This window comes from Ambystoma mexicanum, chromosome 12 (genome assembly GCF_040938575.1).
Source record: "Ambystoma mexicanum isolate Mex_15411 chromosome 12, UKY_AmexF1_1, whole genome shotgun sequence".
In the NCBI taxonomy this organism is placed as follows: Eukaryota; Metazoa; Chordata; class Amphibia; order Caudata; family Ambystomatidae; genus Ambystoma; species Ambystoma mexicanum.
In genome coordinates, this window is record NC_090936.1 from 1,043,874,878 (window position 1) to 1,043,888,688 (window position 13,811).

The following is a 13,811-nucleotide window of genomic DNA, read 5'->3' on the forward strand; positions in this document are numbered from 1 at the left end:
AGGTAGTGACTAGACATGCACTTCGCAGCTTGGCGAACTCTTCTGTTATCCAAGTTCCTGGACCCTTATTCCCACTCCTTCCACCCTCTCCTTTCCACCCTGTTCCTGGAATCCACGTATCCTTGCAACTGCTTCTTCCTTCCTGGATGTCCTGAACCCGCTGAACGCACCCTGGAGTCGGAAGAGACTCGTGCCGGCCTGTACTAAACCCGATCCGCCCGCAAGAAGTATCTTCCCGCGGAACCCTGCAAGAAGCGATCTCAGGTGAGACGGGGGAGATTCACGACACAGGGAACATTGGGCCTTATTAAGAGCATGGTGGTTTGGAAACAAGGATACTGGTAGCAACGTACCGGCACCCTTTCTGGGCCGCCATACTCTGACAATGCCGGCAGGGGTCATGGATCCCCGTCAGGTCTGACCTTTTGGGAATCTTGGCCCCTACCAGCATTGTCTTCACAGAAGCACCGGCACGTTTACAACTGTGCCAGTGCTTCCATGTCCCCATTCACGTCCACGGAATGCGGACTTAGTTTCCGCTGCCTGATATCCTGGCCCGTCGCAACCTGGAATATCCCAGCGGAAACAGTGTTATGAGGTCAGCGGCAACGTGCTGGAAGCAACGGCGGGTTACCGTCAAAGTCGTAATGAGGCCCATTGTCTCTTTCTTAGACTGACATTATTTAGAGGGTGAGCGGTTCTGCAAGCAATTCGGAAACATCTTCTGTGTTGTCTGTCTCTTCTGGGTGAAGTTGTGCGTAGTAACAATGATCTATGGTTACTTTCCATGGGTCACTGGCGACATTCCATTCACATTCCGGCAACTGGACATCTCCATCACGAGAATGAATCTTGAGAGCACCATGCTGAGCCTCAAAATGTACCTGCTCCAAAGTGACATCAGTTTGGTAAGCAACATCATTAGTTTGTGTTGTTGTTTGAGTTTTTATGTTCCTCTTCTTCCTAGGCCTCTGATGACAAACAAAACATGCTCAATTTATAGGGCACATAGAGAATATATGAATTACAACCTCAAAATGGAACATCAATAAAATAACTCCTGAAGAAATTATCTTTTATAAAATATTTTGTTATTTACCCTTGTTTTCCTAATTTTCCTTAAAACAGTCAATTTTGATTTGCCGACCACAAGATCAAGCTGAAAAACAGCATTTTGGAAATGTATAAACCATGCAATTTGTATGTAAAAATATAACCACATTTAACTATGCAAACTATTAAAACATATTCAATATTACATGAAAGTTAAAATGGATAACTGAAATTTTGCAATATTTTGCAATATCTTATGTATACCTTTGATCCATGTGTCTCTTCAATTTCAACCGCTTCAGTAGTACATTCCTTGTCCATAACAAATTCAACAAAAATTGTTACATTGTTAAACAATTTCATGTTAAAATCTTTGATCTCGCAAAGTACATCTTGAGAAAGTTGACTTAATGATTGTCGACCTTACAATATCAGTTAAACTTTGTAAAAAGATATGGTTAATCATCTGATTACAATGTTTACATTATTATTAACATAACATTGAACACTGTGTACGTGCAACATTTAAAAAAGACATATTTTAAATTGTACTTGATAACCTTCCGAGATGTCACCGGGAGTTGGTGTGAGATCATCCTGCAACATATATTGATTAAATGTGGCCTCTTAATCCCTTAACTGCCAGTTTATGCAAAAAGGACGAGCATACTGTACGAGCATACATGTAATGTTTATTTCTTAACCAATTACATTTTTCACTGGGCAGCTAACGTTTATGAGCATAAACACACACCATTCATATAGGGAAAGGGTCTATGTTATTCAGTAAAAAAGTACTTTTTTCTGAAGGGTTACCTTAATGGTTGCATGTGTTTCTGCGATAAATACATCAAAGTTGCTGATCTAATGCTTTGCAATTTACTGACAATATTGAAAATTATCAAAAAAATAACATCTTAAATTTCAACAAGACATTTTTTATCAACAACTTTTAATGTATTCAATACATTCTCACTTCTCAGACCTCATCCTCCAGACCGTTTGCAGTAGAATAGTACGTTGTTGAAGTTGCAGCCTCTAAAAGATGTAAAAGCAAAATCCCCCAAAAATGTACATGCAAAAGATGGTTGATATTGACATAGAATCTCAGTCCTTTAATCGATAGATATATTCATACCAGTTTTCAATAGAAAAAGTACATTAGTATTATAATTTAGACCATATCAAAAGCTAAATAAAAAATAAGTTTATGTGCAAGTCGCTTGGCCTTACCATACCATTTGGATGTTGAACGTGTCTGTTGTTTCCTCCATGGTAGCGGTCTGTAATTCGATCAGTGCAGTCTACGTAAAGACATGGTAATTAACACATTTAACAAAATGACCTATTTTTAAAGGACGCAATGCAAGTGTTTGGAAAGGCTACCATTGTACTGAACTATTAACGTATCCCTAAAGTAGGGATAAACAAAGTAATCTAAAATTAAAGATTTTAAAACCACAGTACATTGTGTCACAAAGGAAACTTGTGTAGTACAATGTCAATGGATATATTCCCCAATAACTCAAAACCGTTCATTATGTCACCTGTTCACAGACTATTGAGTGATCATTTAGAAGACATATTATACAGAATACATTTGTAAAATAGTGAAATACAATTAAATAAAAAATTCAGCGTCCACTACTCACCTGTGTCAGGGTGTGCTGAAATTCAGTTGGAACTGAATTGGGAAGTAATTTGCGAATGAATCTGGGGCGATGCTTTTTGGTATAATGTGATGGTTCGTACATATCTTCTGAGAAGTGCAAGCTGCAGACGCAGAATCGATTGCCCCTCACGTCATCCAAGATATCCTTGGCTCTGTTTTCAATCTCGGACACTGGAAAGCTGCAGTTCAACAGCCATGTTTTTATTAAATGGAAATCCTTTGGAAGTACATGCAGGACTGTATGTTGACTTTTGGCATGGCTGATATAAGGGAACCCAAAACAATACATGAAGGCATTGTTGGATTGTACTTATGATCTGTTAAAAGAAAAAGTATATTGCCATTAAAAAAGTATCACAGTGAATAAATGAATCATCACATTGCTTTGATAATTAAACATTTTTACTTTATAGAAGTCGCAGTTAAAGCAAACATGCATTGAAAAAATCCACTACGAAAGATTACATTTGGTAACAATACTATGTAATGTTATGTGCTTTTTTACAGAGATAAAAATATATAGGACGGTTGATATGGTGTAGACTTTTTGAATAAATTAAAATGAGGATAGGAAGTGTCCAAGCATAGAACGTTGACACTACAGAAACCAATAATAAAAGTTGATTAACCTTTACTAAGAAGAACAGATGAGCTGATTCAGCAAGCAAGGTAAATGTGGATAGATGGCGATATCAGAGATGTTTTCTTGGCAACTTCCACATTGTTTATAAAGGCTTACAGAAGTGGGTGTGTATGTGAATGTCTGACGTGTTCGTTCACACCCACCAGGCCTCTATGACAATGTTTGACCTTCTCGATCATGCAAGTGCACCCCCCTTGCGAGTGCACGGCCACAGGTGCCATTGATACCAGAGAGGAGATGGATGTGGATAGGGGGAGCGTAATGGTCCCGGATCACAGTCAAAGGACTCAGAGACATGTAGATTGCAGGTACGGGGTCTTCAAAGGGGAGTATGGAGACGCAGGGCCTGGGGTGGCAATGGGGCCAATGGTCATTGTGCCAAAGAACCCTTTGAAGTGTACATGGTATTCGGCACCTTGAGCGTTCCCATCCACCCAGCCCACTTGTGAACGCACGCTCACAGGTGCGAGCGTCCATTGATACTGGAGGCGGGATGGTTGTGGATGAGGGGAACCCAATACCCCAGTAAACTTGTTAATGCACACCGATCTTTCACGATCCTCTTAGATGTTTGGACGTGTTGTGCACTTGCAAGCAATTTTGAGCAATTTTTCATATCAACTCATTTTTTAAAATTTAGTTTGGTATAGTGGATGGCCATGACAAACTATAAATTGTGCTGCTGCGGTTGAGATATTGTCTGTATAAATCCATGGTATTGTCCGTAGTCACTGGGGAATTTCTCACAAATGGCTCAAACCACACAGGCAGGTATTACTCGTTGAATGCGGAATCCCAGTCTTCCATGAATCCACCATGTAAACGCACGAAAGGCCACAAGTTTGTACCACCTGTGTAAGAGATACAGGAATAGTTTACTTAAATGTACCCAATAATTGCATTTATTTTGTTTGCACTACCTTTTAAAATGTTTGGCATTGTTATGCTTTAAAAAGTACCTTTTCAAGTTAAGTACTGACAGTACTTGTGATTTCAAGTAGGAATCGATTAGAAATGTGAACGCCCATTACAAAAAAACAGTTTGAGAGATGGAGAAATATTGTTTTTAACTTCCAAGTGAAAGAAACGTAATGTTTCGATATTAAATCTAGTGATGAATACTTTGGTTTGAGATTAGAAAGAGAAATGTATTCAATTTACAGAAAAATGTCTTTTGTCAGTGATCCATCGAAGTTATAATGATGTAGGGGAACCAGATGCAATGTTAGCTGTCTTGGTTGTCAAACACACAACATATATAGAGTAAACTTACTTGTTACATAGCGGTGGTGTGTCTTCTTCGGCAACGTATGCCAAGCAGCTAGAGTTTTCTCCGCAACAGAGGTTCACCAACACAGTTGGCATAACCTCAAAACGATGGCAGGTACATCAGGTGGAAATGTCTTCTATGCAAATGGGTTCAGGCTCCGGTGCCTGATCATCACATCTTTCATCTGATTCGCCATTGTCTCAACTTCTTTCTCTTTCAGAGATTTCCTCTTCTGAATATTCAGGCTTGTACAGGTAGGGCTGAATTGTTGCCATAGTTCCTGAATATTGAAGAAATACAGAATCAAGTGTGAGAAACACTTTTTTTTGTATACAGTAGCAAAATTAGGTTTTACATTAAAATTCCATGTTAAAGAAAGACAAGCGAAGAAACAGTCATGTTACAAAAACCCATAGTGCAAAGATAAGATTATTAGGCTCAAACTTTGAAAGTTCTCAAGGACACATGTAAAGAACATGCCATGTTAAAGTAGAATTTAAATATGGTTTGGTAAAGACATTTGTACATAATATAAGAAATGATTAAATAAAAAGCGACTACTGAGTTCATTAATTTTAGGCAGAATAAGTATCGGTTCGCAGTGTGTCGCACTTGGCAGATAGCTGAACAGTGCAGAAACAAGTCAGTGAGGCTCGAAATGAAATATACTGACATGAAGGAAAAATAAACTCCAACATTGTGTGATCAGAAAGGGTTTGTTTACACTTGTCGAAGAAAAAGGTGGCTTGGGCTTTCCATGGAGACATGTCAATAGATTGCGCACAGAAGACGTGCTTTTGGAAAGGGGCATGAGCGCCTAGTGATGTCAGCTTTAGAGGAGGGTGGTCTGAATTACTGCTGCAAGGGCACTTGAAGCGATGGCTCAACGGATAAGATTAGCAGAAGATGGCGGTGCTCGACCGGTCGTTTTCGCATGTGTAAAAGTGAGAAAAACTAAGGTAAGATGAATTGGAATTGTTTTTAACATTGATCAATGTATGCTTAAAAATACATGCCTGATCGATTGGGCCAATACAATTTCAGAGCGAAGTACCCTTTTAAGCGGGCCCTAAGAACCTTTCAAACCTACCTCACTGTAACTTGCCTCAGGATCCAAAAGGGCCACAAACCCTCAAGTAGTTTAATGCACATGAAGGGGTAATACCCAAAGTTGATCATATAGGCCATCACCTTACAGGGGATGGACATCACTATTGAGCACAGGCCTGGTGGTTTTGACCATGACAATGCAGACGGCTCTTTCTAGAATGCACAACCGACTAGAACCTGAGAACCACCCCATGAGGGATTATGTAGCCGTGACCCAAATAGGGCCGGTATGGGGAGGGCTGCATGCTTGTCCCCTAAGGGAAAACTAGAAATAAAGACAGAGACACCATGTTGTGCAAATAAAATACTTTAATACTTTAATGAGTATGTGTTTGGGTTTTAAGTGAACTGTGCTTACTTAAACTGGCCCATCTAGTCCACCATGGGGCTGGATGACTATAAGAAAAGAAAAAAAAAAGGGACAGAACGCCCCTTCCCAAGAGTGGGCTGGGCGGGGGAGAAGAGATAAAAAAGAAAAACTGTTTGGAAGAAAAAGAGTTGGAAAATCAAACAAAAGAAGGAGATGGAGGAGACTGTTGGCTTTCTTGGAGGCATTGATATTGAGCAGCCCCACAAGGTCTAAAAACAGTTACACATATGTCCATGTGAAGGGGCTACCCAGAGTAATTACTGTGAACCCCAGGCTGTGTGCACGGAGCAACTCGGGCACCCATGGGGACATGGCCATTGTCGGCCCGCCCATGGGCCAGACCGAACTGGCCTTTTCTCAAAGGCAACATGTGCAGTGCTGCCCAGGGAAAAGAGTAAAGAGCAGCCCCGTCTGGGCTACATGGCAGGGGCGGCCCAAACTGGGTGACCGGACGAACCCCTGATGACCTGAGCCTTAGCCAAATTGGACGGGCCACAATATTAAGCCCTTCTGGGCCACGCATGCCAGGCAGCCCCGGAGGCAAAGAGGGAGATGGAGTAAGTTTGCCCTTCCTGCTGAGGGCGGGGCAGTGAAGGAAGCCCTGGGCTGCCAGAGCAGCTCAGGTGAAGAGAAGTCCCCGGCCGCTCTGTCATCGCTGCTGGGGTGAAGATGCAGTGGCCCGCCCCCTTTATCCCTCTGGCACAGAGAAAAAAGGAATGGGGCTGTCAGTGCGCCACAGGCATGACACTGAAAACAGCTCGCCCCATAATGAAGGGAACACCGCCTGAAGCTAGGATGGCTCTGAGGGCGTGGTGGTGATCCAAGAAGTGCTGTGGGGCTGTGGCAGTGAGTGCAGGAAGCCTCTCAGGACATGAGCTACCCAGAAGAGACCAATGGGCCACAGGGTCATGGAGGTGACATTGAGCAGTCCCCCAGGGACAGGGCTCACCCACAAACTGTGCTGCATGTATGGGCCAGACACTGTGAGATCAGGAGACCCCAGGTGGTTGATGTGGCCACCCATAAGAACAAACTATGGGGAAAAGGCCCAACTGCATCAGGGGCAGACTGACAGACCTCCAGGACAGCCCTAATAAGGTACTGAGAAGGGGCGACTGACTTCAACAGCCTCCCCTTTGTTATATAATATGTATAAGATGTTCTTTATGTTTTGGTTGATAGTGTATGTATATAAATGTATTTTTTTTACGTGCATATTAATAGTAAGTAGGGGTAGTTGTTTATATATAGAGCATGTTTATAGTTATAATAATGTTTAGTGTCTAGTTAATTAATGGAAAATATTATGGGGAGGTTTATAGTATTAGGTAGAAGGGCTAGAGGGTGTTAGTACCATGGCATGAGGCAGGTAAGGAAATTGGCAGCCAGTCTGAGGCCACTTACGGAGTGGGGGCGCCTATGGAGTGCCACTCTCTGGCCTCGCCCTTCAGTGGGTGGTGCCAGGTGTAGGGCAGATTTATGTTCCTTCAGTTTTGCCCTATGGATCTTCCTATGACCCTCTAAGGAAAGGTGGAGCAGACGGGGCTGATCCCTTTTTGAAAGAACTCAAGCCAGGGGGAACTTAGAAGGGGATTAGCAAGTAGAAGGGTAGATCGGTTAGAAAGGTTTGAGATTTTGTAAATACAGAGGCATTCCATTGCTTGTCTCCCAGTCAAGATTAATCCAAAGCCTCACTGAGAGTGTGGCTTTGTTTTTATGCTCTCTGCCTTAAGAGTCATAGTAGCTCCTAAAACAGGTGTACCCCAAAGGTACTCCATAGTGTCCCAGAGATAGTGCCCTCTCTCTGTTGGCCATGCAGCTTGGCTACTGGTTGCTTTTTCACATTTGTAAAATGGTTGCAGTGGTTGAAGTCCATTTAACGTGGCTGGGTCCTTTTTGACCCTCTCTTCCATTCACCAAACTACAGGTTGTCTTTGTTTGCCTTGAAGACCTGAGCTGTCACATGATTATCCCTTGTCCCTCTAAGTGTATGTAAAGGTAAGTGGACATCTAGGGCCACTGGATTCCTGCGTGTCAAGACGGGGGCTGTAGTGAGCTTAAAACCAGTTCTAACTGTCATATGCAGATTCCTCTATGGGATTGTGTGGATTAATTCCTTTGTGTGAGGGATTCTTCCAGAATGCATGGGTGTGCTTAGAAGGATGACCTGCCATTGGCTGAACATCCATCTGTATGAATGATTCTTGATGTTGTGATTGGATGATGTATTCACTCACTGCTCCCAAACGGAATAAAAGCAGAGCTCCTTAACCACTCACTTTGTCTACTGCTAGAAGTCTGTACCTGCACTCTGAAAGGCCTGCTGCTTGATGAAGGATAACAATTCTGCACCAGCTTCCTTTAGCGCTCCAAAGCTCTGCCTCTCCCCGATGACCAGAAGGAACCCAATGCTCCAGCGCTCCTTTCCCCATATCTGGTAGAGACAACTGGATCACAGCTCCAGCTCCTGCTCAGAGGTGTCATCTCCCTGAAGGTTCTGACCATGCCTGCATTGCTGGAGACAGAATTGCATGTTCCTTTGTGAAGACTCCCTGTGCTGAACCAATAGAGAATCTTTGTCCCAGGACATCAGGCAAGTGCCCTGGTGCCATCTAGCCTTACTGGGAAACTCCAGGGGCCTGTACCTCCCTTATTCCTACAACCACACGGCTGCACTTTCCCCCCCAAACCTTTTTCTGTAGATGGCTCCTGTGTGGTATGAGGTCTTCAGCCTTTTCAAAATATGTGTTCTTCCTTGGACTCTCTTCAAGACAACGTAATGTGAAGCCGAATCATGTGCTCAAAGCCGACGTGGGAGGCCAGCACCAACAACTACCGCCGACTACAGCCGATTCGCCTTTCCATTTCTCTGGCTCCAACCCTCGATCTGGAAATCACAAAATCTTCAATAATCATCCTTCCTAAGGGTCTGCTGCACACACGTGGTTGCCAAACAATGTGCAACATGGCCGCCTTTGGAAACAGCTTGCTGCAAAACTGTGTTTTCTCTCCGAGGGTATTGCTCTCCTGACTCGCTGACACTACTTGTGATTCTTTTCATTGAGCATGTCTTCATCCTTGGGCCTCTTCTTCTTCGGCAAAGGTTTTCTGTGAGTCTCACTCCACAGAAACCTCAGAATCTGCTTCTTGGGAAGACTTTCACCAAAGGTTACTTTTTACAGACAAAGACTGACCCAAATCCACAAAACTGGTCTACCTTGGTTTCTGTAAACTTGCTGGGAAAGATTTTTTTAAAAAACGGTTTAAATACCTGTTAGTGCCTTTTCTTTTCCAGGAAAGATTCTCATTGAACTCTAAAGATCTCTTCATGAAACTTTCCATACTTAGCTGATACATTGTGACATCTTTTGTTTTACAAAGTTCATTTACCTGTACGTGTGGTGATTTTTCACTGTGCCTTTTTGTATTTAAGGATTATATTTAAAAAAATAATATTGTGTGTGGACCTAGGAGTTAGGCGTTGGCTGCTCGGTCCCGACTACTACTTGGAGATCTGGATGAGCTTGAGGGACCTCGAAGAGCTTGAGAGAGTACCTAATTTAGGAAGGTACACTTAAAGATCCTGACCACAGGGCTTAAGGAAACGCTCTGTAACAATAATCAAGTACTGTAAGAAACAGATATCACAACTACCCAAGCTAAGTATACATTTTGTACTGACTGCTTAATGGTGAAGTGTGAGTTCTGAGGCTGATGGAGTCACTTCTCAAGTATCTCTGAAAACCAACACTGCCTTGCCAACGCACTCGGTAAAACGCATTTTTAAAAGGAACCATTGAAGATTACAGTGCTTGAAATGCTGAATATTTACTGTGAGAAGAAAAAGGGGTAATAAATATAGCACATCAGATGTTAATCTTCTGTTAAATCGCATATAATTTTTGTGCAGAAAAAGACTCCATTAAATATCTTTTTTCTCATCATTCCTTGGAGAATTCCGCTCTCCTCAAGCCCAAGTCCTCTGGAGGCACACATATTTGGTTTGACTGTGACATAGTTTTAAATTTCCATGTGTTTATTTGAAAGTACCAATTCACATGTTCTGCTCAATTCTGTATACCCCCCCTCCTGCATCTTCCAGAAAGATTTGGATTGATCCAAAGCTAGTTTTAATTTTTAACATTGTTTATATTGATGGTTATGTTATGTTTATATGTTACTAAGTTTTTATACAGAGCCAAATCACACACCTTTTCCCCATCCTACCAGGTAAGATACCTAGGCACTCAACCCCCCGCCGACCTTTCCTGACACAAACACTTTCTCACAGACAGTTCACCGTGAGTGACAACGTACTAACCCCAGAGCTGTGTAGCTGACATGTCCCACCACTATGGCGAGGCAAGGTCAGGCAATTACGGATCATTACACACACCTGACTTCCATCCCACTTGCCCACACGGATAAAAGGCGCAGCACGAAGGCACACTCTGAGCGGAGCAAAACACACGAAAAAACAGCAGTTCCAAGATGACAGTTTAATACAAGGAGAAAGACAGCGACACCAGAGAGGATTACACTGGGGGAAGTACCCTTGACCTGTAAGGACTGTTATTGTGGGCCTTGGAAAGTAAGAAACCGAAGACCAGGAACTAAGGCTAATCAAACCTGCACAGTGTGTCAGAGGTACCCAGGGCTCTCCCGCATCGATAACCAAGGCGGGGAGTAGCGATTGCCGCCGTGGTACTGTCCTTGGCTCCTACAACACAGAAGCATCCGAAAAGACAGCAAAGCTGGTGAGTCGGAGAGACTGATACCAAAACCGCTTGTGTTTTCAACCAAGGTTGCAAGCAGCAACATTGTATAAAGAGAACAGTGTGTGAAGCGTTTGTGGTGAGTGACATGAATACAATTGGAAGCCAAAGGAAGTAATTAAACTTTGGGAGGTCTAGATGTATTGATCCAAAGCTAGTTTTAATTTTTATCATTTTTTATATTGATGGTTATGTTATGTTTATATGTTACCAAGTTTTTATGTGGAGCCAAATCACACACATAGGGCCTCATTACAGGCCGGGCTGTCTGGAAATAACAGTGGCGGTAAACCCGCCGCCACTGTTAATTCTGGAGCACCCGATCCCGACTCCTGCAGGCGGGAGGTGATGTTCCAGCAAGGTCTGACCTGGCGGGTTTAACACCGGCCGCCTGCAGGCGGACGTGGAAACATCAGCACCATCACGAGATGGTCTTGGTGTTTCCACTTCCCCATTCCCATTGAGTTGTATGGGACTCAATGGGAATGGGGATTTACCGAATTCCGCCTCTGGAATTCCCGGGACACCAGGGTCATAATGCCCTGGTATTTCCGGGAGTCATGGAGGTGGAATGGTAATACGAGTCCCGGTAAACCAGCTGCCACCATTGTTTCTGGACCGGCAGATTACGAGTTCTGCAGGCGGGAGGTGTCACTCCCGCCAGGTCTGACCTGGCAGGAGTAACGCCACCCACCTGCAGACGGAAATGGAAACACCAGCTCCGTCATAGACGGAACCAGTGTTTCCATTGTCCCCATCCCCATGGAGTCCTATCGGACTCCATGGGAATGGGTATTTACGGAATTCTGCTTCCGGAATTACCAGGTCACCGGGGTTGTAATTTCCAGCATTCACTGAGGCGGTAATTCATTCCAAGTCTGGCAGCAACCTGCCGGTTTTTCTGGTTCAGTTACCGCTGGACTTGGAAGAAGGCCCAGTGTCTTCATTTTGGGGGGGTGGGGGGGTGAGATTCCACAATAATGTTCTTAATGGCGGTTCTGAACAAAGGTTTCCAGGCCCACTTATTAGTTCATATATATTTAGACCTATTGCAGTCTGAGCTTTTCTCACCACTCAGCTGGCGGCTTCGCATTTACTCAGCCAGCACACTCACTCTCTCTTTCACACACTAGTGCTCCCTCTCTCTCTCTCTCTCCTTCTCTCAACACACACAAATGGACACACACACGCATTCTCTGTTACAAAATTAGTCTCTCTTACACATTCTGATACACACTCACAGACACAGACAGCACACATAGACAAAATATGCATATACCCCTACACTGCGCGCATGACTCCCAAATGAGTTGGTCACTGCAACCAAATGCAATGCCTATAAAAAAACAAATGATTGGCTCCGGCAAATATCGTTACTGTAATTTGCTAATAACCTTAATACCATAATGTTCATGGTTCCATTTATCAAAGTTGAAAGGAAGAAGCAGTGAGCCAGTCCGGTTGAGAAGGAAAAGGGTTCCTTTCAGAAGAAACAAAGATGTCTGGCACAAATCGCGCGTGCTGAACTCACCGAGCTATCTTACCATCAATCATCACAAAATGACAGCCCTACTTGGGCTGTGTTATAGCTTTTGTTCATGGTGGACACCTTACCTTGGAATCTGTGCAATAGAAAGTTACCAGCTCCTTTAGAGAGGATTGCTGGGGGGAGAACATCAAAGACATGTTTCTTTGTTAAAGCCTTTACTTACTAAGCCTTCTTGCTGCTCCTCAGAATGCTCTTCATCTGCTTCAGGCCGCTGTCTCCCAGCTCACAGAGCCTTAGATCCACCACATCCAGCTGGGACCTCTCACAGCAGTAAAGCAAGGCGTGGATGTCCAGAGAGCTGAGAGATGTATTAAATAAATCCACACTCTTAATGCACTGTGAGACATGCTCTGTCACATCAGCATCGTGCAGTTCAAACACATAATGGAAGAGGTTAAGTAATTTGATCTTGATGGGGTGTCTCTCAATCCAGACCTGGAACCACATTTTTAGGAATAACCTTCTCTCATCGCTGAGAGGCGCTGGCTGGGACAGAAAGCTCTGCTTCCCAGAAGTCAAGAGTCCAAAGAAGAATCGGAGGAAGCTTTGGAAGCGTTTCCCATGAAGAGCAGTGATTCCCTCAAGGAGCGGTGACCGTGTATTGTTTGGCATCTTTTCCAGAGCCCAGGTATCCAGGCATTCCTCGAGCTCTTCCTCATCCTGGATTTTCTCCACACAGTGTAAGGCAGCAAACATGTCCCGTATACTGGAGTGACGGTAGACATAGCGGTCAGTCTTGCTGTCTCCCCTAAAGAAAAACCCTCTCAAGCTTCTCAAGAGATCTTCTGCCTGTGGACAGCTCACCACAAGGTCTTCAGTCTTTATCTCCTGAACACCAGTAATAATATTTTTGTAAGACATCTCACAGAGCCGATGGATAGTATTTTGAATGTTTTTTAGTATCTCGGATTCTTCAGTTGTCGCCGCACAGCGAGAGAGCGCGTGACTTCCCATCTTTGCCAAGGCGTTGCTCACAGTGATCTGGAAGAGGCAGAAGATCACGCTGCTGCACGTGGTGAGCGCTCCCACATCCCCAGGAGTGCTGGCTTCCCTGTATATCTCGCATAAGGCGCTGCCTATAAGGGGAATGGACAACGACCTGGACACGTGGGTTTCGATAGAGTCTGCAAAGGATTTTGATAGGTCACCACCTGCCATGAGATTATTGTAATATTCATGGATCTGATCCTCTGTAAAAGCTTCCAATATAAATGTAGACGAGAAATAGTGTGTGATTTTACGCACGTAATTGAACTCAGAAGTCACCAAAACATCTGTGCTTGGAAGAAGCTGCTTGGATATGACTTTTGAGAGCAAAGATCTGATATTTAGTTGGGTGTTGATATCACAGTGTGGAGAATGGGGACTG

The 13,811-nt window shown here is 43.6% G+C and overlaps 1 protein-coding gene across 1 annotated transcript in view; it reads right to left on the reverse strand.

Moving 5' to 3' along the window:
* Positions 1–13,600, reverse strand: part of LOC138514709 (NLR family CARD domain-containing protein 3-like) — a 526,974-nt gene extending 513,374 nt beyond the window's left edge. Inside the window, exon 1 of the mRNA XM_069630113.1 lies at positions 12,606–13,600. Coding sequence (XP_069486214.1) covers positions 12,606–13,600 — 995 coding nt within the window. The remainder of the gene's footprint in view (positions 1–12,605) is intronic.
* Between the last annotated feature and the right edge of the window lie 211 nt (positions 13,601–13,811).